The following is a 23920-nucleotide window of genomic DNA, read 5'->3' on the forward strand; positions in this document are numbered from 1 at the left end:
AACTGATAACCAGTATGTCCAACTCCACTGGCCACAAGCTGAGATGGAACAGGACCCGATGTGAGAAAGTCCTAAATTCCTGAGAAATTCTCCAGAGTGCTTCTTCCATCGGCCACCACAAAAGCAAAGCTCACAGCTTTCTCGGAGTTGAAACTAACCCTGCACAAGATGGCCAGAGAAGTGTTACCAACCCAGCCCTGGTTCAGCGGCCAAGGTCCTTCATCAGCCTCATAAGGCCGCTCCCACAACTGCAGACACTCAGCTAATAAATCCCTTCTATAGCATAAGCGCTATGATCATTGTATTTCTTTGTCACCTACAAATGAGTAAGGCCTGGTATACTGGCTTAGCTGAAGAAGTAGTCCAGGAACTCTAGAAAACACCTTACACCAGCTGTGCTTCCATCTGATGTGGTCTGTCCTTAACCGCCCTGCATCCTCTAACTGGCACTGGAGAAAGAAGGAAAGTCAGTATCTTTTGTTTTTTTAAATATATTTTATTGATTTTTTTTTACAGAGAGGAAGGGAGAGGGATAAAGAGCTAGAAACATCGATGAGAGAGAAACATCGACCAGCTGCCTCCTGCACACCCCCCACAGGGGATGTGCCCGCAACCAATGCACACGCCCTTGACCGGAATCGAACCCGGGACCCCTCAGTCCGCAGACCGACGCTCTATCCACTGAGCCAAACCGGTTTTGGCGAAAGTCAGTATCTTTATTCATACAGACAATATCTGTAACACCAGGAGACTGCATCATTACAATTACACACAAAACAGATCATCCCCTCCAAAACGCCTGGGCTGTGCTCTGAGAAACAGCACCATGAGGTGTGTGCCTGCATGGGGGAACCGCGGCACCCAGTGCTCTTCAAAGGAAAACCACCATTTCCTCTCGGTCACCTATTGTCTGCAAGTAGCCAATGGCACGCAGACTTCCATTTCGTGACAAGAAATCCCCCCCAAAAAACACTTCAACAAAATGTAGTTTTCCTTTCTCACAAGCCGCTCTGAAAAATGCTTCAATCATTTCATAGCACTGTTTATACAAAATGATTAAATATTATATTACTTTATCAGTAGTAAATAGGTTTTTTAAACCTTATTGATATACTAGCTACAGAAAAGAAACAAATTATTCCATGAAATAAGATCTCCGGGTTGATAAGGAATAGAAGCGGCTCCATTCCTGTCTCCCCACCTCCAGAGGCTGAGGGAAAAGCAGGGAGGCAGTGTTATAAAATGAGGCCCTTCTCAACCAAAACAACAGATATGAAAACTATTGTCACCAGTTATCTTTATTCAGTGCTCTGGGCACCAACAACACAGGACTCTGGGTCAGGGTAATCCTGCTGTTCCACCCCCTTGGAACCAGTACATCCGGGGAAGCCCAGAGCTACACTATTTCCCTCTCCCTCCCAAATCACAGTCACTGGTGAACTGCTAAGCCCTCAAAGTGGATGACAAAGTCCCATGTGCTTATTCCCTATCACTCCATCCCTGGATATAAGACACCAAAAGATGGTTTTTATTATCTCCATATAAAACGTCATATTACTTAAAACAATTTCTTGATAATCTTTTTTCTGCAGTAAATTGTAACTTGCAGATTTTTCAAGCTATTAATTATTCATGTTCCACATTGAGCCCTTAGCTTTCTGAGAGAATACCAGCTCTCTGACATCTCACTGAAATAAGGAGTTAATCTTCATTTTGTTTCTAAAGTAAAAGCCAATTTCAGCCTGGTATCATTTTTTTAAAACGTGCATTATATTATGTTTGATATTATTAAAGCATTTAGCTGAATACAAAGCTATTTTTGATAGGAAATGCAGTGTTTCCATCAATGTTGTTCAAAATAAAATAAGAGCGTCTGAGGTGTTTACAAGTTTATATTCAGGTGTCCGGGTGGTGACAGACAAAGCACTGAGGAATATTTTAATATCTAACTGAGAGGCATAAAAAGCAATCTGTGCTACATAAAATAATAAGATGGCACTGAAAACACAGGAAGTCAACACACCCGATTCTCCCTTCGTCACACTTCCCTTCCCAGCACTGAACCTCGGCCGCTCCCCTCCCACTGCCATGCATTTCCGATCCGCAAAGCCTCTCAGCTCACAGGACTGCAGTCCTCCTCTAACTGGCATCTTGCTTCCACTTTCTCCCCTGACTCCACACATTCCAACCCCGCAGCTTCACCTACTGCCGAACTGACACACAACTCTCCTGAGCTCTCCCCTGCTTATTCACGCATCCAAGGCTGACCAGGTTGATCTAACATTTGGTCTCATCTCTGTCCTCACACAGATCCTGCTCAGATACTCCAACTGCCCAGAATGCCTGCGAGGCCCCAAACACACTTCGCACTCCCCAGTCATGCCTCCCACTTCCCAGAAGCATCCCTTCATCCCACCTGGGCATCTCCTGGGTTCACAGGTTCTAACAGCCAGTAGCAAATTTGGATCACTGCAGGTTCTGAATATTCTTGTCACCCCTTCAACATTGTAACCCTCTAAAAGTCACAAAAATATTCCCTGGGATGGGCGCTAAAGAGGCAGCCTGCAAATCAATAAATATTTGTTGTTGAAATTTTTCTTTACTTCATCAAAAAACAGAGATTCACATGCAAAGAAGGGGAGAATTCCTCTAAAGAACCTCCTCCTGGAAAAGAACAACAGAGTTTGTAAAATGGAGAGTTCTGAGCTTTGAAAATGTGTTACTCATACTTCATTGAAAGGGGAGCCTGATGACACAAATGGGAAAGAGAAAAATGAACTCAGTGACTGAAAACAAACAAGATAACCTTTAAAAGTTCTTTTTTAAGGATTTCCTTCCAATTAATTATTTTATAACCATGGGTTAAAGAGCAGTCGCACCTCACAGCAGAAAGGACAAATGGACGGTGTGTTGACCCCCAAATAGCACTGTGCTGCCAGTAAAAAGGCAGAAGAGCAAAAGGAGGGGCACGGAAAATGACAGGGAATATGCTCAGCCACTCTCACAACCAACTTCACAGTCCAAGAACGTGCAAAACACGTTTGCCTTCAAAACATTTCCAAATTTTTACACCCTTTCATTAAAAAGGTAACAAACGAAGGCAAAGCTTAAATCATGCAGACAAAGCAACATCTTGTAAGAGCTCTATGTGCACCACACTATAAAACCACTCTGTCCAATATGTCCATCACTCACAAATTTGAAGCTACTAGGATCAGGAAAAAGACTTTGGAGTGATCCAGGTGGGAAAGGGAATTACGTGGTTTCAAAAAACTTCCAAAGTACAAACCAAAAGCACAAAAGTGGCTCCAAGGAGAAGGCTGATCAGAGCCGCACAAGCTGATCACCAGCATTCATTAACCAAGGATCATAAAAAGTTTCAGGATGTAAGTTACTGTTGAGTTGAGAGCATCCTGACTTGCAAATTCCATGAGAAGAGTGGCAACAGGGGAATACTGATCGGACCTAAACCGGCAGTTGGGCTTCCCCCGAGGGGTCCTGGATTGGAGAGGGTGCAGGCTAGGCTGAGGGGACCCTCCTCCCCCGTGCATGAATTTCGTGCACCAGGCCTCTAGTTTCTAATAAAAAGTATTGTCATGACCAAGTAAGGGAAAAATAACTTCCCCTCACTCCTTCCCACTTGGGTTTCTGAAGTACTGGGTTAGTGGTGACGTATCATTTCCTAGAACGCTAACAAGAGACGACCTGAACAACATTTGTCCTAATGAAACAGAAAAAGGTGACTTATAGAAATTCAATGGAACTCGTGTTAAAACAAAAAGAGGGACAACAGCCCCCCAAAGCATATTTCCACTGTGAATAAACTTCCACAAAACACAAGGTGCCTCAAGCTCATTCTCAAAAGGAAGAACCTGGTTCAGTTTCACTATTAAAAGAGTGGTTTCCCACTATTCCAAAAAGGAAACAGAACGTCAGCTCTTGAACATCTGGCAATCCAGACACAAAAGCCTTAGTGGGTTTGTAAGGACAGTAGAATGTACTTCTTAACTCTATCTATACCCCAAAGTGAACATGGAAGTAAACATATAAATACAACAACCAAAAAAACAACAAAAAACAACTTTACCAAAATCTGCTTATTTCCATTTTCCTTCACAACATGCTAAAATCATTCACCACTCAGCTGGTAGCCAACTCCATCTCTCCAAATTCTCTCCATCTCAGCTTCTTCATCCCCCACTGAATGTCAACCCTGACCATACTGCTCCCTTCCCTAACCATCTGCAGGCAAGTCTTTTCTGAAGTGTTTTCAGTGAGTCCTGTCCCACACAGATCTTAAAAGACGGATCATTTCCTAGCACTATCATAATGAAAGTTAACACTGGTGCTGAACCAAAATCAAATACAAAGTCGGAGCGAGTTTGGGTTTCTCCTCTAATTTTTAAGTGAATATATGTTAAAAAAAGAACCTCTTCTTCTGCAAAATAAAAACAATAATTTCATGGATTTGGAGGACACCAGAATATCTGAAACAAATGGCCATAATCATCATAAGCATCCGCACGTTGCTTTTTTCACAAGGACCCTTTGACTTTTCTAAATTCATTACCTCAGCTTGGCATTTCCCATTGAGGTTTTTGAGGAATTTTCTTTTTTAAAGTGGATACCAAAAGGGACTGAATTTTAAACTCTGGAGAGGTTCCTTTGAACTTTTTTCTCATTGTTTGGGAACTGACTAAGAATTATTAGGAGAAAAGAGATGACACCAAAGCATCTACCAAACGAATGAAGCACCAGAAGAAAGCAGACCATGACTGACCAGGCAATGGCTCAACTACAAACCGACTTTGTACCAGCAGACTTAGAACTTCCTAAAATGTTCTTGAAATGTACACGCAACATTCTGTTTTGTAAAAGCTACCCTCATGCAAGAAACATAACCTAACAGAGCCAATAATTGACAGGGATGAGAGATTGATTTTTTTGTTAGGTCCCTCACCATGCTGGGCTCCATTCAGACACTCACTAAATATTTGCTCACCCACAGGCAGAGTGAACAATGACCCAAACATTTAAAATGCATAGTTTCATACAATCTAATAATTACAAATTAACTGTCTCAATTCATTAAGCTGTTTGGGCAAAATTGACAAATACTCATTATATGTCTACTCTAATAACTTAGGAAAACAAATCCAACATATTGAATGAAAAAAGTAGAAACCATGAACCAGTATGTACAATATAATAACATTTTTAAGTGGGTGTATATACATACAGAAAATTTTTTAAATGTATGTGCTAAAAATGTTAACAGGGGTTATCTCTGTGTACAGTGATTTACCTCTTCTATTTCCAGATTTTTCTACAATGAACAAAAAAGAATAAAGAAAAATAAAACATAGAGTAGTTTACCAGATGATGTCAAATCACATCTTTTTTGTTTGTTTATTTATTAAAAGATATCTCTAGCAGGATCCATACTGCAACAATTATTTTAAAATTATAACGTTGAAAGGCTGATGGGAATCAATATGTAGAACTAAAGAAATTTGCTTGAACACCCTTTCAAGGCATAAAAATTAATGTTCTTTAAAATCATTATGATGGAAAACACAGCTTTGGTGTTTAAAAAAAATTTTAAGCACTACAATGAACAAATAAAAATCCTTCCTCTAAAATTAGAATAGACAAATCTGAATTGCTTAAGAAAGCATACACAAAACTGAAAAGAACCTCCTTAGTAGACCTTCACACAGTTAAACTATTTGCAAACCCCAGTTTCATCTACGTCAATATGCAACATTTAAAACCACACAAAAGGAAAGGAAATTTTTAGTACAACCAGCAGCCCCTCGATAGAGCTGCTACTGCTACAGCCAGAGGAACAGCACATGCTTCTCTGAGGACTTGGAGAGCGGCCCCTGAGGCTCCGGGAATATACCCCCAGGTATGTCTTTTTAAATACTTCAATTCTCAACTGTCTTTCCTTGGAAGGAAAAGCTATGATTTTCAGTATTTAAACCATGTAATTGGAAATGTCAACATGTAGCAAGGTTGCTGGGTAAGAAAGCACCAGTTATTAATGTCTAAGTAGATTCTCACTGTGAACTATACTATAATGTTCTTCTATCTGAAGACCCCATCCATTCTCAGAAAGACAGCTTAATCCATACAAGACTGAATACTTGCTAATAAGTAACTCGATTTTACAACTGGATGAATAAAGGCCATGTTGGTCCTCACAACAGGGCACAACGGTTCTTAAAATCACTTCCTACTATACACATTATAATAGGTAACGTCAAGAAAATTCCATTGTAACTTCCATAAAAAAAACCTAATCTGTTTATTTTCTAAGCAATGGGCTTTCAATCCAAACAAAGGAGACACCTGAAATATTTTCCATTTTGCTGGAGTACCTCTGGATACCACAACTTTCCACAGGCTAATAAGTGGCTGACAAAATATTAATCAAGCATTTAGTTTACAAATTCATTATTGGTGACACAGATGTTATTATAGTATAATACAACCTCTAACTGACATACCAAAACTTTAAATGAAGAGATTTGGTTTCTGTTGCAATCTAGACAGGTTGATGGAAGCAACTGCAAGGCACTCCGTGATTTTCAACCATGATTGTATACATAAACACACTGTGATTGTTTTTAAATAAATTACTTATGGCTGGTATATATGGTCAGTGCCAGTTATAGAGAATATTAATTGATCAAAACAAATCCTTCTCTAATCCGTGTTTACTATACATTCTTCTATAAAATAAGGCTTTATTGTATAACTAGGGACCCAGTGCAGAAAGGAACTGTGGGCTGTGAGGCTGCAGTAGGCACAGGGGCAGGTCTCGGCCCATCCTCCGTGCCTCTGCCCAGTCCCACCCACCGCAGCCCACTGTTCCCCGTCTGTCGGCAGCTCCGCTCCCGCCGCCCCCGCTCACACCCGCTGGCGGTGCAGAGCCAGTGGGGCCAGGGCCAGCAGCGGGTGTGAGCGGGGCTGGCGCCATCAGCAGGTGTGAGTGGTGGCTGCTGCCCTGATAGCCCCTTGGGAGGAGGGGGAGGTGGAGAAGCCCTCAGGGGCGATCAGGGCCGGCAGCCACCCCTCGCCCCTGCTGATGGCCCCGAGCGATTGGGACAGGCTCTGGGCACTGGCAGCGGGTGCGAGCAGCGGCTCCAGCGCCAGCTGTGGGTGTGAGCGGGGCTGGTACTGGCAGTGGGTGCGAGTGGCGGCTCCGGCACTGGTGGCGGGTGTGAGCAGGGCCGATGCCGGCTGCAGGTGGGATCGCCGGGTGGAACTGCAGCACGTGGGAGCAAAGAATTTTCAGTAACCACCAGAGGTTCGCCTCGATGACAGCAACTGGCGCCCCGCCTTGGTCTGGCGCCCCCACTCACCTGCTCCACCATCCCATCGTGGCCAACGGCCCCCATGTTCAGCGCACGCCCCCTGGTGGTCAGCACATGTCATAGCGACAGGTTGTTTGGTTGTTCCGGTTGTTCGGTCTATTTGTGTATTAGCCTTTTATTATATAGGATGGTATGAACAATGGGGCACTTTTAAAAAGCACATTATGCTCCGCCAGTGTGACTCAGTTGGTTGAGCACTGTCCATTGCACCAGGAGGTCGCCAGTTCGATTCCTGGTCAGACCACATGCCCAGGTTTCAGGTTCGATCCCCAGTGGGTGGTATGCAGGAGGCAGCTGAAAGATGTTTTTCTCTCATTAACATTTCTCTCTCTCTCTCTACTCCCTTCCTCTCTCAGAAATCAATAAAAACAAACTTTAAAATAATAATGAAATAAAAAGCATATTAGTATGTTACTATTATGCAATATTTTAAATACAAGTGCATAAGCCAAAATCCTAGTTCCTTATAAAGGAACAATGAATAAAGGTGGGAGACAAGGGCCAGTCTGCACCGTTAGTTTATGACCAGATAAGAAAAGGTGCTCAGGAAGTCACAGCACACATAAATAGTTACTATGGAGACTCAGTCATAAGGAAGTCAGTGAAGCCTGGATTAAACTTTAGATGTGAAGAGCTTCCTCCAGCATTTAGGATAGGCAGGACTCCGGCTCAGGAAGGATAAAGGCGGAACGTCCAGAAAGCAATCGAGGTCAGATCCTAGCCTGCTCTCACTGTGAAGCCTTCAGCAACCCAGGTGCAGACCTCAGTTTCCTCACCTGATCTGGGGACTGGACTAAATGCTATCAATAAAGGTTCACTACATCCTTAAAGCCCTTTGATCCCACAATTTAATCACAACCAAAAATACAAAGGCAGAAGAAACGGTTCACAGAACAGAGGAGACCCCTCCGACCTAAAGTAGCAAGGAGGGCCAGAGACAGTGGGGAGGTATGGAGAGACTAGGTCGTGGGAACTTCAAAAGTAAAGGTTAGTCTCAAAGGACAGAACCTTGGTTTGGTTTTGAAATATGCTGGCTCCTCATTTCTCAAACATCTCCCATCTCAAACAACTTGCTTCTCAACCTGACAACCCTTTCATGCTGGTACTTGTATGATCAGTCATGCATCTCTCCGGTGACAGACAAAGGAGAGAATGTGCAAAGATGAGTCAGCTTACCTCAGGATATTGTGCTGTGAATATTTTCATGTTTTTTTGCTTTTAATGATTGTTAAATTTTCATTTTTTAACTGTACATTTCATTTCCTTTTTGTTAGATTTTCATTTACATTTCATGCCCTTTTTGTTTTTTAAGTGTTTATTTATACATTAAACAGTACAGTAGACATGTACTATATGCAAGAAAGGTTAAACCAGAAAATCATTTGAGGGTCTGGAACGGATTAACTCAATTTACTAATGGGGAAAAATGATTTGGTTTTCAAACAGCCTTCTGGAAGAAATTAAGTTCGAGAAAAGAGGTTCCACTCTTTTATATATATAATAAAAGAATAATATGCTAATTAGACCAGAAGTCCTTCCAGAGGAAGCCGGGGCTGCAAGGAAGGAAGCCGGTGCCAGCAGCTGGGGGAAGGAAGACCTATTCTTGCACGAATTTCATGCATCAGGCCTCTAGTGTATATATATATATTATAAAATGAAACATCAAAATACATGAAGCCTCAACTTCTTTTATTAGTATTTAGAAAAAAATTAAGAATGAAAATTGCTTAGACTATAGTTGCTGCCCTTAGTAAAGGTTGGCTGCTATAATAATAATAATCATTACCATCACCATCATCATTGTTAATACTGTTATTGTTGGGGCAGACTTTTGGAGTGGTTTCTGAGATCAGACAACCCGAGTTGGAATCCTGGTTCTATAACCAACCATATAAACTGTGGCATTACTTAACCTGTTGTGCCTCAGTTTTCTCATCTGGAAAACAGTAATAATAATACCTACATGGTAGGAATGATGGGAGGTTACTAGGTACATGTAAAGTCCTTAGCATAGTGCCAGACACAAAGTCAGTGCTTAATTGTTTCTATTGAATTTATGACCATTCGTGGACTCTAAAATCCTCTCTCCGGTCGGAAAGGGGGAAGGACATGTACCCTTTCCATGACACGAATTTAGAAAGATTTATGTACCGCTGCTTTATCAATCCATTTGCATACTGTTTCATCCCAAGATGCACACAATGGATCATTCAATAATTAAGGAGAATTAAGATTCAGAAAGGCTTCAGCAGTTTTGGTTCTTTTTTTTTTTTCCCCCAAGGGAATTTTAAGTGAATGGGCTTATCTAGCCTTCTTAGTCAGCCACTATACTTACTGGTTACTACATTTAAAAAGTGATCTATCCATTTTTATGGCTAAAACCCAAAGATACTCTTCTTGTTAAAACAAAAGAAAGGTATTTAAAATGCATGAGGAGGGAGCATCTGAAGAAGCAGCCCCAGGAAGAAGAGGCTGCGACCTTGGGGTCCCAGTGGGACTGGACCAAGGCAAAGGCAGTAAGTGAAGTCCAATTGGTTTAACTTGCGCTTCTAACACCCAATGTTCCAGACTTGGAGGAACATGGCATTGCGTAAATTACAGTGGTTCTAGGGCATATCTTCTACTTCTAGCTTGACTGCCTCAAAACCCACAATGAAAGAGAAAGAAAAAACTCTCAAGTGTTAACGTTAGACGTTTTGATACTAATATAACTGAGCTTTTCTTCGAGAGTTTTGTTACCAATGTCATGTATCCTTGTTCTAGAAGCCTTTAAAATACATCCTTGAAATTTCTCAAAAATACTAATAACACAGAAACATCTATATAAGCACTGTCCAATAGAAATATAATGCAAACCACAGAGGCAATTTAAAATTATCTACTAGCTACATTTAAAATAGCAAAAAGAAACAGGATAAACTAATCTTAACATTATATTTAACCTAATACATCAAAAATATTTTGACATGTGCTCAGTATGAAAATATTAATGAGATATTTTATTGTTGTATTATTTGCATAATGAATACAATTATACTACTTGTACTATTTTAAAAAATATTTTGTACTAAATCTTTAAAACCCAGTGTGTATTCTGCATTTACAACACATGTCAATCTGGACTGGCCACATTTCAAATGCTCAGTAGTCACACGTGGCTACAGCCTACCATAGTGGACACCACAGGTCTATACCATGAAACTGGAGCCAGAAAAAGGGAGGTAATAAGCATCAAATCTGGACCAGACTCTAATCCTTCAACTCTTTCTGCTAAAAAGAAAAATAAAATAAAATTTTGATTGTGAAAATGTTCTAGTAGGTTAGACAATAAAGGGCCTACTTTTGAAATACTTACTTTTAAATTTTAGTACAGCTTTGTTACTCTTATCACCCCCTCAGTCTAGGTTCCTCCAGCACGAGCAGTTCTATCAAGCTCCAAGCAAAGAAAGCCAGGTAGCCTCATTCGGCTCTTCCGGCTCAACCACAACCAAACCATTTTACCCTAGTTCCAACTCTCTAGTTCTCAGAATTTCAGTTTACTTATCTCCTCTGCAAACTAACTTCCAAGCCAACTGTTAACAAGAGCTATCAGAAGGCAAAAGTGTGATATCAAAAATATGCTTTTTAGAAGCTAACCTAATGGGGTTTCTCAAAAACACAAAATTAGACCATGGAAAACCCAGGTTTCCTCCCAAGCTAAGATGTTCCCACCAGTCCACATGATTTAGAAGAGTTCATCAGGAAAATTCTAAGAATCAGAAAGATTGGGACTGTGGGATTGTTGAGTGCAAGTTATTTTAAAGGAAATAATTTCTAATTTTAATTACTAACCTCTCTTCCCTTCTCTTTTAACAAATTTTTAAAATTTTGTTTTTTAGAAGAGTCATCCTTACTTTTGCACAAGATGACAAACAGTTCTACCTTCTGTCCAGTGTACAGAGATCTGGAGCCATTCACGTATTTCTTTTACTTAGTTTTCCTTATTGGGATTATTGGAAGCGGTTTTGCAACATGGGCTTTCATGCAGAAAAACACAAATCACAGGTGTGTAAGCATATACTTAATTAATTTGCTTACAGCCGATTTCCTGCTCACTCTGGCATTACCAGTGAAAATTGCTGTTGACTTGGGTGTGGCACCCTGGAAGCTGAGGATATTCCACTGCCAAGTAACAGCCTGCCTCATCTACATTAATATGTACTTATCGATTATCTTCTTAGCATTTGTCAGCATTGACCGCTGTCTTCAATTGACACACAGCTGCAAGATTTATCGAATACAAGAACCTGCATTTGGCAAAATGATATCGGCCGTCGTGTGGGGAATGGTCCTTCTGATAATGGTGCCAAACATGGTGATTCCCATTAAAGACATCAAGGAAAAGCCAAATGTAGGATGCATGGAATTCAAAAAGGAGTTTGGGAGAAACTGGCATTTGCTGACAAACTTCCTATGTATTGCTATATTTTTAAATTTCTCAGCCATCATTTTAATATCAAACTGCCTAGTAATTAGACAACTCTACAGAAACAAAGATAATGAAAATTATTCAAATGTGAAAAGAGCTCTCGTCAACATACTCCTAGTGACTACAGCCTACATTATATGTTTTGTTCCTTATCACATTGTCAGAATCCCATACACGCTCAGCCAGACCGAGGTCATATCTGACTGTCCAACCAGGATTTCCCTCTTCAAAGCCAAAGAGGCCACGCTGCTCCTGGCCGTGTCAAACTTGTGCTTCGACCCTCTCCTGTACTATCAGCTCTCAAAGGCATTCCGCTTGAAGGTCACTGCAACTTTTGCTTCAGGTAAGGAGAGCAGGGCTCCGAAAGAAAAATCAAGTTGTGAAAATGATGCATAAGCCATGGGATTGTGCTATAACTTTATGCTGCAACTTCTTCCCTTACTGGACAACAAGTGCAAAACTACTGGAAAAGAGGAGAAAAAAGAGCCTCAGAATGTAAAAGTCCAGATAGCAAATGTGGCATGGTTTACTGTGAAACCTGTTTTCAAATGCAAACCAAACAGTACTTCTTGGTTGTTAAGGAAAATATTTGTACAAAAAAACCTAAAAATTCTTGTTAAACCAATGTAAAACCCTGCAATATCCTTGAAATCCAAATGACTTCTATGGCAGACACAGAGGTGTTCGTGAGGTGTTCACTGAAATACCTGGAACTGACTTCTTGATAAAAATATGCAAAACAAAGGTGGCCCTTAACAGAGGTCTGAACTGCATGGGTCCACTTACACACACATTTTTTTTTCAATAAATACATATGGTACTGTAAACGCATTTTCTCTTCCTTATGATTTTTTTCAATAACATTGTATTTGCTCTAGCTTACTTTATTATAAGAATAAACTACATAATGCATGTAATGTACAAAATATGTGTCCAGCAACTGTTTATGAAATCAGTAAGGCTTCCCGTCAGCAGTGCGCTATTGGCAGCTAAGTTTGGGGGGAATCACAAGTTATATGTAGATTTTTTACTGTGAGGGGGTTAGCGCCATTGACTTCCTCATGTACAAGGGACAAGTATAAACTCTATAAAAGTTGCCATAAAGCCCTTCAGCAACACAAGTTAAAGCCCTCTATATCACTTAAAAAAAAAAAAAAGCCAGCTTATTTTTACATGAATCCTGATTTTTTTAATCCACCTCTTCAAAGAAGGTAGCCTTTCACCTCACTACTCCAAATAACTTTCTGCTGTTAGAAAGACAAATCCAGTGATTTCTTATTTTTATTTTATAGTAATAAGAACTAGACCCTAAAACATTTTCAAGGGGGATTGATAAATCATACTAACTGCCAAACTACTGTTTTGGACCTAGAAACTCACATTGAAGTTATGGAAAAAGAGAAATGGTCTTAAAATAGATAGGCCCACTCCACACAACAAGGCCTGGTTAGGAGAGCAGTGGTGCTGGGCTGGCTGCTGCCACGCAGATCCTGAAGGTGAGTGACCCCGTCTGAGGCCAGCACAGTGTGGGTGACTCCTGCTCTAAGGGTCACACCCTTCGATCTCTCTACTGCCAGTAATGCAGAAACGATTCAATAGATGATGAAATAAGACACTTATTAAAAGAAAAGAAGATTGGAAAGTTTAGACAAGCATACATGAAGCTTTGTGGGGGGTTTTCATCTCAATAGTAAAAGCTCATATTAAAACAATTGGTAATTCATGAACATTAGTTGCCATGATTAAGAAACTGTGTATGATTCCATACTCCTTTTTAGATCTGCATTGAGAAGAATTATTTTCTAAAGCCTGACCCAAGACAACTCCTGTCTACAATTTCACAAATATATTCTTTGAGTTTGAAGAGAATGATAAATAAGAAAATACACACACAAGTGCCTACTGCACTCATAACATGGTAAGTTCTGAACAAATGCTAGCTGGCGAGTGGTAATGACAGGAGCCCCCATCAGCATCACGTCTGACCCCAACAGGCTGGTAGGATGCCTATCCTAGAACCTGTGCTTGTTGGTATTCTAAGAACATGTTTTTGCTAATGGGCAGATGAAGACATTATTCCTATAAGAGCATACACAAAACTAGCCTATTTTTCAAAACCTTTTGGTCAAGTCCACTTTAGTCCTCTCTTCTTGGCCTTCAGTCACTAGGGCTGCATCTTAAGAGAGAGAGGTAAAAGAACCTTTGTTTTAAATCATATTCTTATAGTCATCTCACCTGCTTGGTAAGTCAGCCAAATTTTCCTTTTTAGTAAGGAAGAGAACCAGACACTACAACATGTAATATTAGCATATGCTTTATTTCCCTTTATTGATGCCTTCTTCTAATTACACTCACAGTATAAAGGGGTTAGGGCAACTGGTGACGGAAGGCTATGAAGTATACCCTGCCACATCCATTCATTAGTTCTTTTTATGATTACAATACAATTGAATTACTGTATATCATAATTCATCATGAGAAATAGCCATTAGAAGTAATTCATGTTCTTTCCTCAGGGAAGTTAGTGGACAGTGTTTAGAATACTAAATGCCGGGGAGGACAGTGTTGCTAAGGATGTGAACAAAAGAATGAAGAAGTCGTGTGTGGGGAGCGCCCTGCTCTTGACACCAGGCATGTGGAGGGGAGTCCTGTGAAGCTCTGCTCACCCAGCTTCAACCATTTTCAACACTGCCATATTTGCTTCATTTCCCCTCTCTGTTTTTTTCTTCTTTCTCTAAAATAAACCTTTTATTTTGAAGTAATATCCTATATAATAAAAGCCTAATATGCAAATAGACCGAACGGCGGAACGACCGGTCGCTATGATGCACACTGACCACCAGGGGGCAGACACTCAATGCAGGAGCTGCTCCCTGGTGGTCAGTGCACTCCCACAGGGGGACTGCCACTCAGCTAGAAGCCTGGCTCACAGCTGGTGAGCACAGCGGTGGTGGCGGGAGCCTCTTCCACCTCTGAGGCAGTGCCAAGGAGCAGCAAGCCGAGCAGTAAGGAGCAGCAAGCAGGTGGCCAGTAAGGAACAAGGCATCCCGGACTGTGAGAGGGCACAGGCCAGGCTAAGGGACCCTTTCCCCTCCAGTGCACGAATTTTGTGCACTAGGCCTCTAGTAAAATTTATAAGAACGGTACAAATATGGTAGAGTTCCCACATACCCTTCATCCCAGTTTGCCCTAATGTTAATGCCTTACACACCCATAACACATTTGTCAAAACTGGGACATGAACATCAGAACTACACTCCACCTCAATTACCCCGCCCCCAGACTCTATTTTAAAACAAATCCCAGATATCATGATAGTTCATCCAGGGATTCTTCAGGATACAGCTCTAAAATATCAGGCAACTCTTTCTGCTGCCCTGAATAAACTATAAAATTATCCTACCCAATAATAAACAAATATGCAAATTGACCGCACCTTCGCTACACCCAAGCCACGCCCACCAACCAATCAGGATGGGTATGCAAATTACCCCAACAAAGATGGCGGCTAATTTGCATATCAAGACAGCGTAGAAAGAAGCCAAGAGCTGCAGAAGGGAGCAAAGCTGCGGAGAAGAAAGCAAGCGGGGGGGGGGGGGGGGGGGGGGAGAGAGGGGGGGAGAAGGGAGGATCGGAGGCGGGGCCAGGGGAGAAGGGAGAAAAGCAGGCTGGCTGGCGGAGAAGGCGGGCCGGGGGACAAGGGAAAAGCGGAGGCGGGGCCGGGGGAGAAGGGAAAAGCAGGCGGGCTGGCGGAGAAGGAGGGCCGGGGGACAAGGGAAAAGCGGAGGCGGGGCCGGGGGAGAAGGGAAAAGCAGGAAACCCTATTGCAGGATTTTTCCTGCAACGGGAACGCTAGTTTCATTATATTAAAAATGAGTGACACAGGTAACAGCTGATAAGTATTGAAACAGCCCTACCCAGGTTGGCTCAGTGGATAGAGTGTTGGCCTGTGGAGTGAAGGGTCCCGGGTTTTATTCTGGTCAAGGGAACATATCCCAGGTGCAGGATCCTTGCCCTGGTCGGGGGCATGCAGGAGACAACCAATTGATGTGTCTCTCACATCGATGTTTCTCTCTGTCTCTCCTTCTCCCTTCACTCTCTCTAAAAATCAATGGAAAAAATATCCTCGAGTGAAGATTAAAAAAAAATAATGTTGATACAGTCAGCCAATGATGAACAAGAAAGAATTATGGCAACTTTTCACATAGCCCTGGACATATAAACGTTCACACCAAACAAAAGGGGTTCTTAATTTAATAAAGGGGGAAAAAATGGCGAGTGGTAATGACTACACATGGGTGTAGTGATTTTGAAAGTCATTTCACTACAATTAATTTTTCTAGAATATTCGCTTGTTTCAACTAGCCAATTTAAATTTGCCTGAAAACTTGACTACTATTTTACTGTCAAATTTATTACTCTGACAACAATCTTATTTTACCCTATAAATATTAGTGGAAAGGATTATTTGCCTTCTTGAGTAGGTCCTGAGCATTCCTGGTGGTAGGCTGGATTTAGATATCATAAACCCACTTCCCCACACCATGGGTACAAGACAACTCAAACAATTCTTGTTGGAGTGAGAGGGCATCTGCTGTCGACCAAGTCTCTGTCGGTCACCTGAGTCCTGATCTGGGCTGGGCATGGGAAGCACGAAGCAACCATGGGGGCAGGAGACCTCCCTCAGAAGGGGCTAGGATTCAGGCCCCTGCAATGTTGGGGGGGTGAGGGTCTGTGCCCCACCTCTGTTGATCCCCAAATTCTCTCCTGAGAGGGTCAGACCAGCATTACCACCGTTTGTCCACCATCCAGAACTGAAATGTCATGGCTGACATGTACACATAAGGAACTGTGTGACATTGAAATTGGGTCTCAAAAGAACTGTTGGCCCAGAAAGAAACTCACTACAGACTGATTCATTTGCCTGTCAGCATAACCATTATTGCTTGTCTCATTTTCGGTTCTTATAAGTGTATTTCTAATAGCACATGATCTCACTCATCTAGGGGAAATAATGAACAACATAGACTGATAAACAAGAACAGACCCAGAAACAAGGAGGCATGGATCAGACTGTCGGGCCTCAGAGGGAGGGTAGGGGAGGGTGGGGGTAAAGGGGAGAGATCAACCAAAGGACTTGTGTGCAAGCATATGAGCCTAACCAGCAGTTAAGGACAACAGGGGGGTGGGGGCATGTGTGGGGAGGGGGGTGGCCCGGGAATGGGAGGATGAGGACAAATATGTGATACCTTAATCAATAAAGAAATTTTTAAAAAAAAAAAGAAGAAAGTCATTTCAGAGGAAGTTCCAAAATAACCAATCAATCAATCAATCAATCAATAAACAAACAAACAAATGTAAGAAAATATTTAGTTTGCAGATAAAAACTCCTCAAAGATATCCAGAAAATAACATAATGCATACCTAAAATTACATTTTTTGCTAAAATCATAGTCTTCAATGAGATTTACTCATTAAAATTACACTTAAAAGCCCAGGAAAAAATGATAGTGAACCTAAAAATAAAAACATTTACAGATCTTGGCCCAATCTTTATTACTAATAAGAAAAACTAAACTTGTTTCCCTTTAAAATAGAGCACTTCACTCTTTATAATTCACACACAAAACTTCCTGGTAAGTATTTCCCATGTGCTCTCCAGTTCTTAAATTCAATGGGTCAAAATCTAAATCCATCTCACATACAACCTCTTTCATGAAGCCCTAACCAATTTCTCAACCAGATGCTCTCTCTCCCTTCCAATATTTGCTCTTGGAGAGTGGAAGAGACCCAAAAATGTCAAACAGTTCACCTTCCAGTGGACACTTGGGTTTTTACTCATTGTACTTTTTAATGTTATTCTTTTTATAGACATTTGTCTCCTCCGATCTTATTCATCTTTCCTGTGTCCCTAAATTCTTATTCATCTGCATAATACCAAAAGTAATTACCACAATACAGTGCACATAAATGCTACTCAATGAATGAGTTTCAAATTGAAGTAGGAAAACAAATTTAGCCATTATTTGTAGTGACTCAAATGCTCGATAAAAGGATATTAATATAATAAATTCTATTAAATCTAGTTAGCTAGTAGTACCACACCACACATGCACACTCATCAGTACATAAACCATATGGTCAGGGTTATAACAAAAGAAGCAATGAATACAAATACTCACCTGCTATCACATGTATTGCTCAGGCAAGTAGTTGAATAGTCAATGGCTAATCATCCTCTAATGAAATAATCAAGTTGTCAACTGACTGACGCGCTGACTTACCAGAGGTATGGGAAAATGTGTTGCATACTGCAGGTGTCGCAGGAGGTCATAGTTAGATGGAAAAATTAACTCTCTCGGTTTTTCTCTCTTCAGCAGCTTCTCACCATTAACTGACATTCTTCTGCCCAAGGAAGGGTTGATGATCTCACAGGACTCTCCAGGCATAGGAGAAAAAATCTAAGTCGTGTAAAACAAATGTTGGAGGTTATAAATGAAAGAGAGTGAAGCCAAAACCCAGAACTGCATACAGAGCTTCCAACACACAAAACACTCAAACAATATCCTTTCCTTATTTAACCACTGAGCAAAATACATGCAGCAATTTTCTTTATTTCCATAAACTTCATATTCAGATCACTAGGTAGCTGTCGCCATCCTCCTCCATTTTGAAGGTGAGACCATGACGACCACACACATGAGAAATGGGCCCAGCTATGTTTCCTGGTGGGCCGGAGACAAATCAGACTACAGACAAGTGTTTTCCACGTAGGGCTACATTTCCTACAAAAACACATGCACTGAAATAATTAACAAGCTAATGAATAACATAAAGGTTTTAGTCTGTATCTCAAACAATATTTTTTATAAAGAGGGACTCATTAAGATTCACGGGGAAGAACACATAATTATACTTAAAGTAAAAGAATGTATAGCAAGTCCAGAGCCAGGAAAGCTACTATTTACACATATGCGGCAAATCAACATGCACTGTCCTGATGAAACTACTACACTCCTTTTTCCTGAGAGATGCCAATCTCAAAATGAACAAAAGGTCGCAGACAGTTAAGTAGGAGGACAGGAGTGTTAAATTTCTCAAGGAGGCAGTACAGCCGAAACCGAGGATAAACCGACAGGAAAGAACTGCAGAGCGGATGGACTGTGCCCTGGGGAGGAATGTGCTGGGGTCACATTTACATCGCAAGTACACAGGTCCTTCCAGTGCCTGGGCAAGAAGCAGAGGGCAGAGCCCAGCTGGGGTAGGGGTCGGGGAGGGATTCAGAGTCAATAATAATTCAATGGTTAACCTACTGGGAATTCCGAACCCAAGTCAGTTTTAAAGTCACTTGTCTACTTCATCAGAAAGATCAATAGTTCCTGAGCCAATGCCCATATGTGCCATAACCGTCTGTCCTTGATGATGGTCAGAGAAAGAGTCACATGGTAGATGGTGTAGCTATTAAGAAACTGAAGGTAAAGCAGGACAGTAACATTTTTAACCACCCTGTCTTATTTCCTCTTAGTGTCTTTTCCAAAAATAAAGAAGGTTTAAGACATGCATTGCTTTGCAAAGTCACACTCTTTGTCCTCATGATGAGAAAGATTCAACTTCCATGATTTTTTAAGGGAAGAGCACACGAACGTCCTGATAAAAACAAGCTGACCATAATCTCCTTCTCTGGGCTATTCCCAGTCATTTGCTCACCAACTTTTCTTAGTAAGACAAATCTAAGCTATAAGATATCTTGATATCCAAAACAAAAAAGAAAAATCAGAAACATAGATAAAGCCTAAACAAGTAAAGTAGCTTTAATTTTTTCACCCTATATAACTTATACTGTGGACAGATTTAGAAACATAAGTATTTACATTAAAGATTTTTTTGAATTCCTATACCATTTAGTCACCAAATCTTAAGAGTATAAACTATGAATCAATGTGTGCAATTCTAATGTCAGGTTTTTAAATTACAAGTATAGGCGTTGGTTTAAAAATATAATATTATATACTTAATCTCTCATACAACCAACATGAGGCTTTATTGTTAAGGAATTGTCACAATCTCTCACCATTTTCTACTATTTCTAATCACCAATTTCATGTTTTTTTGCCTTAAAAATTCCAATAAGCATCTGGAACAATGTCCAAAATATCAGAAATTGGCAGATAATTATAAAGTCATACTCACAGCATAAAATAATTTGTTGAAAAGAACTAAGCTTTAAAAAATATGAGAAACAGAGATTAAATTTTTCATTCATTGAATGAAGACATGATGTGTTAAGACTAACACAGAATTTCCCACTCTGTATAAAAGACTGGTACAATGAATGAACAAAATACATCAGGGAAGATGCTCCTTAGAATGAACACTGAATCAGGACTTTAGGGCCAAAACAAGTCCAATTTTGAGACAAATGTTAAAGGAAAACTGGGGATTAGAAATACATAAAACTGGAAGCACATAATTCTACTCCAAAGAAAGATATTATGGCCTGTCAAATCTTTTCATTAATAGTTTTAGAGTATCCAAAAGAAAACTCTGGAAGATGTAAATTATAGTCTGTTTTGTTTTGTTTTTTTTTTGTGAGTGGGAGTAGAGATACATGAGCTTTGAAACAAGAGAATACAATTAAAAAGTGATCACCCTTCCATCGTGCACCCTTTGGAGCGGGTTAAGGAGATGGGGGAGCAGGCACACCCTCCCAGGGCCATACCTCCATCTTCACGTCATGGTCCTTGGGGTAGTGCTCATCTGCATTTTCTCCCGAGGGCGACCGTGGCCGAGTGGAGGAGGTGCCGGACAGGTCTCCCCGGGAGATGAGGGTGCACATGTACGCGTCGTGAGAGAAGACGTCGTGCCGGATGAACTCACAGAAGAGCAGCACCAGGTTCACAAACTCCGCCTTCTCACAGTCACTGTTTGGATCCGCTACAGAAACAATTCCACCAAAAATTCAGTTCCCACTGATCCCATTACAAGGTAAAATAAATTTTATAAAAATATTGCTAAGGCTTAACAACATTAGCACCACTTTTCGTAAGTATTTTTTTTACAAAATCAATGATTATTGCCAAATTTCCTCTGAGGCACTATTGCTTTGTATAGAAATGGTTCACAGGTTTTGACTGTCCCACTGCAATTGAAAAGACTCTCCAGTGTGCTAAGTACAACTTCAAGTTTAAAGATAGTGGGCCCAGGCAAATGAATAATCATTTAAATAATAATATAAACACACAAAACTTGAAGTTTAAAAAAAAAAAAAAACATAGGCCAAGATTGCTGTCCCCTTTGCAGCTGCTTTCAGAATTTGAGTGTGTCTGTGTATTTGTGGGACACGTTATACATTTTTCCCATGAAGACTTCACAACAGAACCACAATTCAAATGGTAAATAAATTTTTAAAAAAGTGAGCGGGATCCACTGAAAAGAAAAAGGGAAAATGAAATTCAAAGGGCAGAGACAGGAGCTCTTCTGTCTTTTTTAATTCATAACCAGTCTATTTAATTTACATTATGACTTTTAATATTGTAACTGCACTCTAAAACTTTGTATCTGTACCTTTGAGGGGTTAAAAATGTTAAGACTAACCCTGCAAAGCTCAGCCCCGGTCCCAGCATACTTGCAAACGCAGAGACGAATGAGACCATCCAGGGAACATTAAACCTGACACCTAAATGGCTGCTCTCATCCACCACCACATTCAATACAGCAGCCTCTGCACGGAGACACAGCAGCTTCTCTGACAGAAAATGGGATCCAGAACAAGCTGAGGCAGAGAAGAAGGACCTATTTCCCCGAGAGAGAACAGGAGTGGGATCGGACAAGGAAGCCCAGGGCAAACGTGTGTCTCCCCCAGGACACAGGAGACATTACAGCCGCTAATTCCCACTCCTGGCAATAGCATACTCTCTATCCAGTATATCTCCTGTCTTCTCATTTCCCTGCTTCATTTTCCATGTTCCATTTCTCTCCCTGCATTCCAACCATCAGCTTGACTCCAGCTCTTTCTCTTCCTCTGAACTTGCCCAGCCACAAAATAACTAAAGACCCCCAGGCATCATTCAGCCCAAAAGGAGGCCCTTCTCAGAGGAACAGGAAGCAAGGCTATTTCTAGATGCTTTACCTTTTTCTTCTTCACAAACATCTTCCCCTCCACCCCCCACTCTTTTTCTCCCTTTTCTATCATGTTTCACTTTTTGCCATTTTTCTGTTGTTCTATCACTATCTATCCTAAGACCCTCCCTGCTGTACTCTAACACATAAAAGCCTCAGAATAAGATCAAGCCCATTTAGCACACACAAAGATTTTTTAAAGTGTGCACCCACAGTATGAACCTACTGGGTGGTTTATTCCCCAAAACCTCAACTTGCCACCAACTACAGAATAAAAGAAAAAAAAATGTAAGATGACATGAACATCCAAGAGAGAGTTAGCAAGCAGCCAACCATCTTTACAAATAATTTCCTTGTATCTAGGACCTTGTTATAAAGTACCGTTATTTGATTACCACCCTCCACCCACCTTTTAAGATCCAAAGTTAGAAAATAAAAAATTTAGAAAATGGTTTGAAAAGAGAAATTTACAAATCACAATATACAGTGAAACATCTTAGCTCCTCTATTTTGGTAAGAAAGATCGATAAAGGGAAAATTAGTCCACTAATTACAAAGGAAGGAGGCACTTTATTTTTAAACTCTACAAAATTTTAAACTTTTGAAGTTCACCTAATTTTAAAATTGCACAAAAATATCCATTGAAAACATACCACAAAATGTTATTCAGTAAAATATACATTATATTCAGTGCCAAGAACTTTTGATAAGATGCAAATAAAAATGTAAAGAAAGAAGAAACAGCTTTAAAAGAAGGGGGTGAAGGCCATTCCCTTATTTAAGATCTAAAAGCAAGGAGCTTTACTTACACAATGAGGGGGCCTGTGTATCTAAAAACCTTAGCAGAACATTCTGGAAAACAGGCAAACTAGATCCAGCAAGAGACGCTGAAGAAATGGACTCCTTCTCATCTAAGACCTCTGACTCCCCACATCTCTAAGATTAAAAGTAAACAAGCACAGTCAGTTATAAAGGACAAGTATGGTCACCGTGGGTCATGAATAGGTTAGTTTTTCATTAACGTTTAAGCTCTCAGATAAAATATAAATTAATTGAGATTTCTCTACATATTTGTAGGCCATGCATAGTAGGTAAATATAACTTTACAAGTTCAGGAAGCTAACCCAGAACAATTGAAATGATTTCAAACCACACCCCTGAAAAACATTATTCATATGAATTGTAAACTCTACACAGTACTGTATGAACATCCATTAAATACCAACATAGTACAAAATAAACTACTCAGTATTCCTGTACAAACTGCTAAAAATAATTTGAGGTTATCATTTTTAAACAGCTCATGCTTAACTGTATTCCCCCTAAGAAATATCTGGCAGTGAGCTCCATTCTTTTGTGTTTGTTTTGGTCAGGTGGGGTATTTACAAGTGTGTGTGGAGAAGTGTGGTGTGGAATAAGAAAGCTAACATAATTCCCCCGATAAGGTTCTTTCACTTTTCATCACATTTTACCAATGAGATCTCTCAGAACCTCTGGTACTGTCCAGCGTTCATGAAGCACATCTGGAGAAGCTGTTCAACGCGTGCGCTCATCAGACAGAACTTACTGCCCTGGCTGGTGTGGCTCAGGTGGGTGTCTTCCTGAGCACTGAGAGGTTGCTGGTTCCATTTCCTGGTCAGGGCACATGCCCAGTGTTTCGGGCTCAATCCCCATAGGGGACATGCAGGAGGCAGCCAATCAATGTTACCCTCTCACACCCATGTTTCTCTCTTTCTCTCCCTCTCCCATCTTTTCTTTCTAAAAATCAATAAACTATTCTTTAAATTAATTAAAAGATAAAACTTACTAGAAAACCAGAAAATAAACAGTTTAGAAGCAATCAGATCCTTGTTTTTTATTCTCTTCAATATCCCTTTGATCCTTATTCTTTAATATTAAGTTATTAATTATTATGTTAACATATTTCTCCAAGCCATCCTTTCTTTACAAA

General features: G+C 40.5%; 2 protein-coding genes across 8 annotated transcripts in view; one reads left to right on the top strand and one right to left on the bottom strand.

Annotated features, from left to right (window-relative positions):
* The window catches only part of MED12L (mediator complex subunit 12L), a 420881-nt gene that overhangs the window by 231334 nt on the left and 165627 nt on the right, over nucleotides 1-23920 (bottom strand). For all 7 annotated transcript variants that reach the window (XM_079766910.1, XM_079766915.1, XM_079766912.1 and 4 more), the window contains 3 exons: nucleotides 22779-22905; nucleotides 20570-20784; nucleotides 18135-18311 (listed from right to left, as the gene is read on the bottom strand). In XM_079766910.1, the coding sequence (XP_079623036.1) occupies nucleotides 18135-18311; nucleotides 20570-20784; nucleotides 22779-22905 (519 nt within the window). The remainder of the gene's footprint in view (nucleotides 1-18134; nucleotides 18312-20569; nucleotides 20785-22778; nucleotides 22906-23920) is intronic.
* Nucleotides 11287-12246, top strand: GPR171 (G protein-coupled receptor 171; the record flags this gene model as incomplete). The annotated part of the gene is made up of 1 exon (XM_079766924.1): nucleotides 11287-12246. One exon carries the CDS (start codon nucleotides 11287-11289, stop codon nucleotides 12244-12246), a length of 960 nt encoding a protein of 319 aa, XP_079623050.1.

Source organism: Cnephaeus nilssonii, assembly GCF_951640355.1.
Source record: "Cnephaeus nilssonii genome assembly, chromosome: 3".
In the NCBI taxonomy this organism is placed as follows: Eukaryota; Metazoa; Chordata; class Mammalia; order Chiroptera; family Vespertilionidae; genus Cnephaeus; species Cnephaeus nilssonii.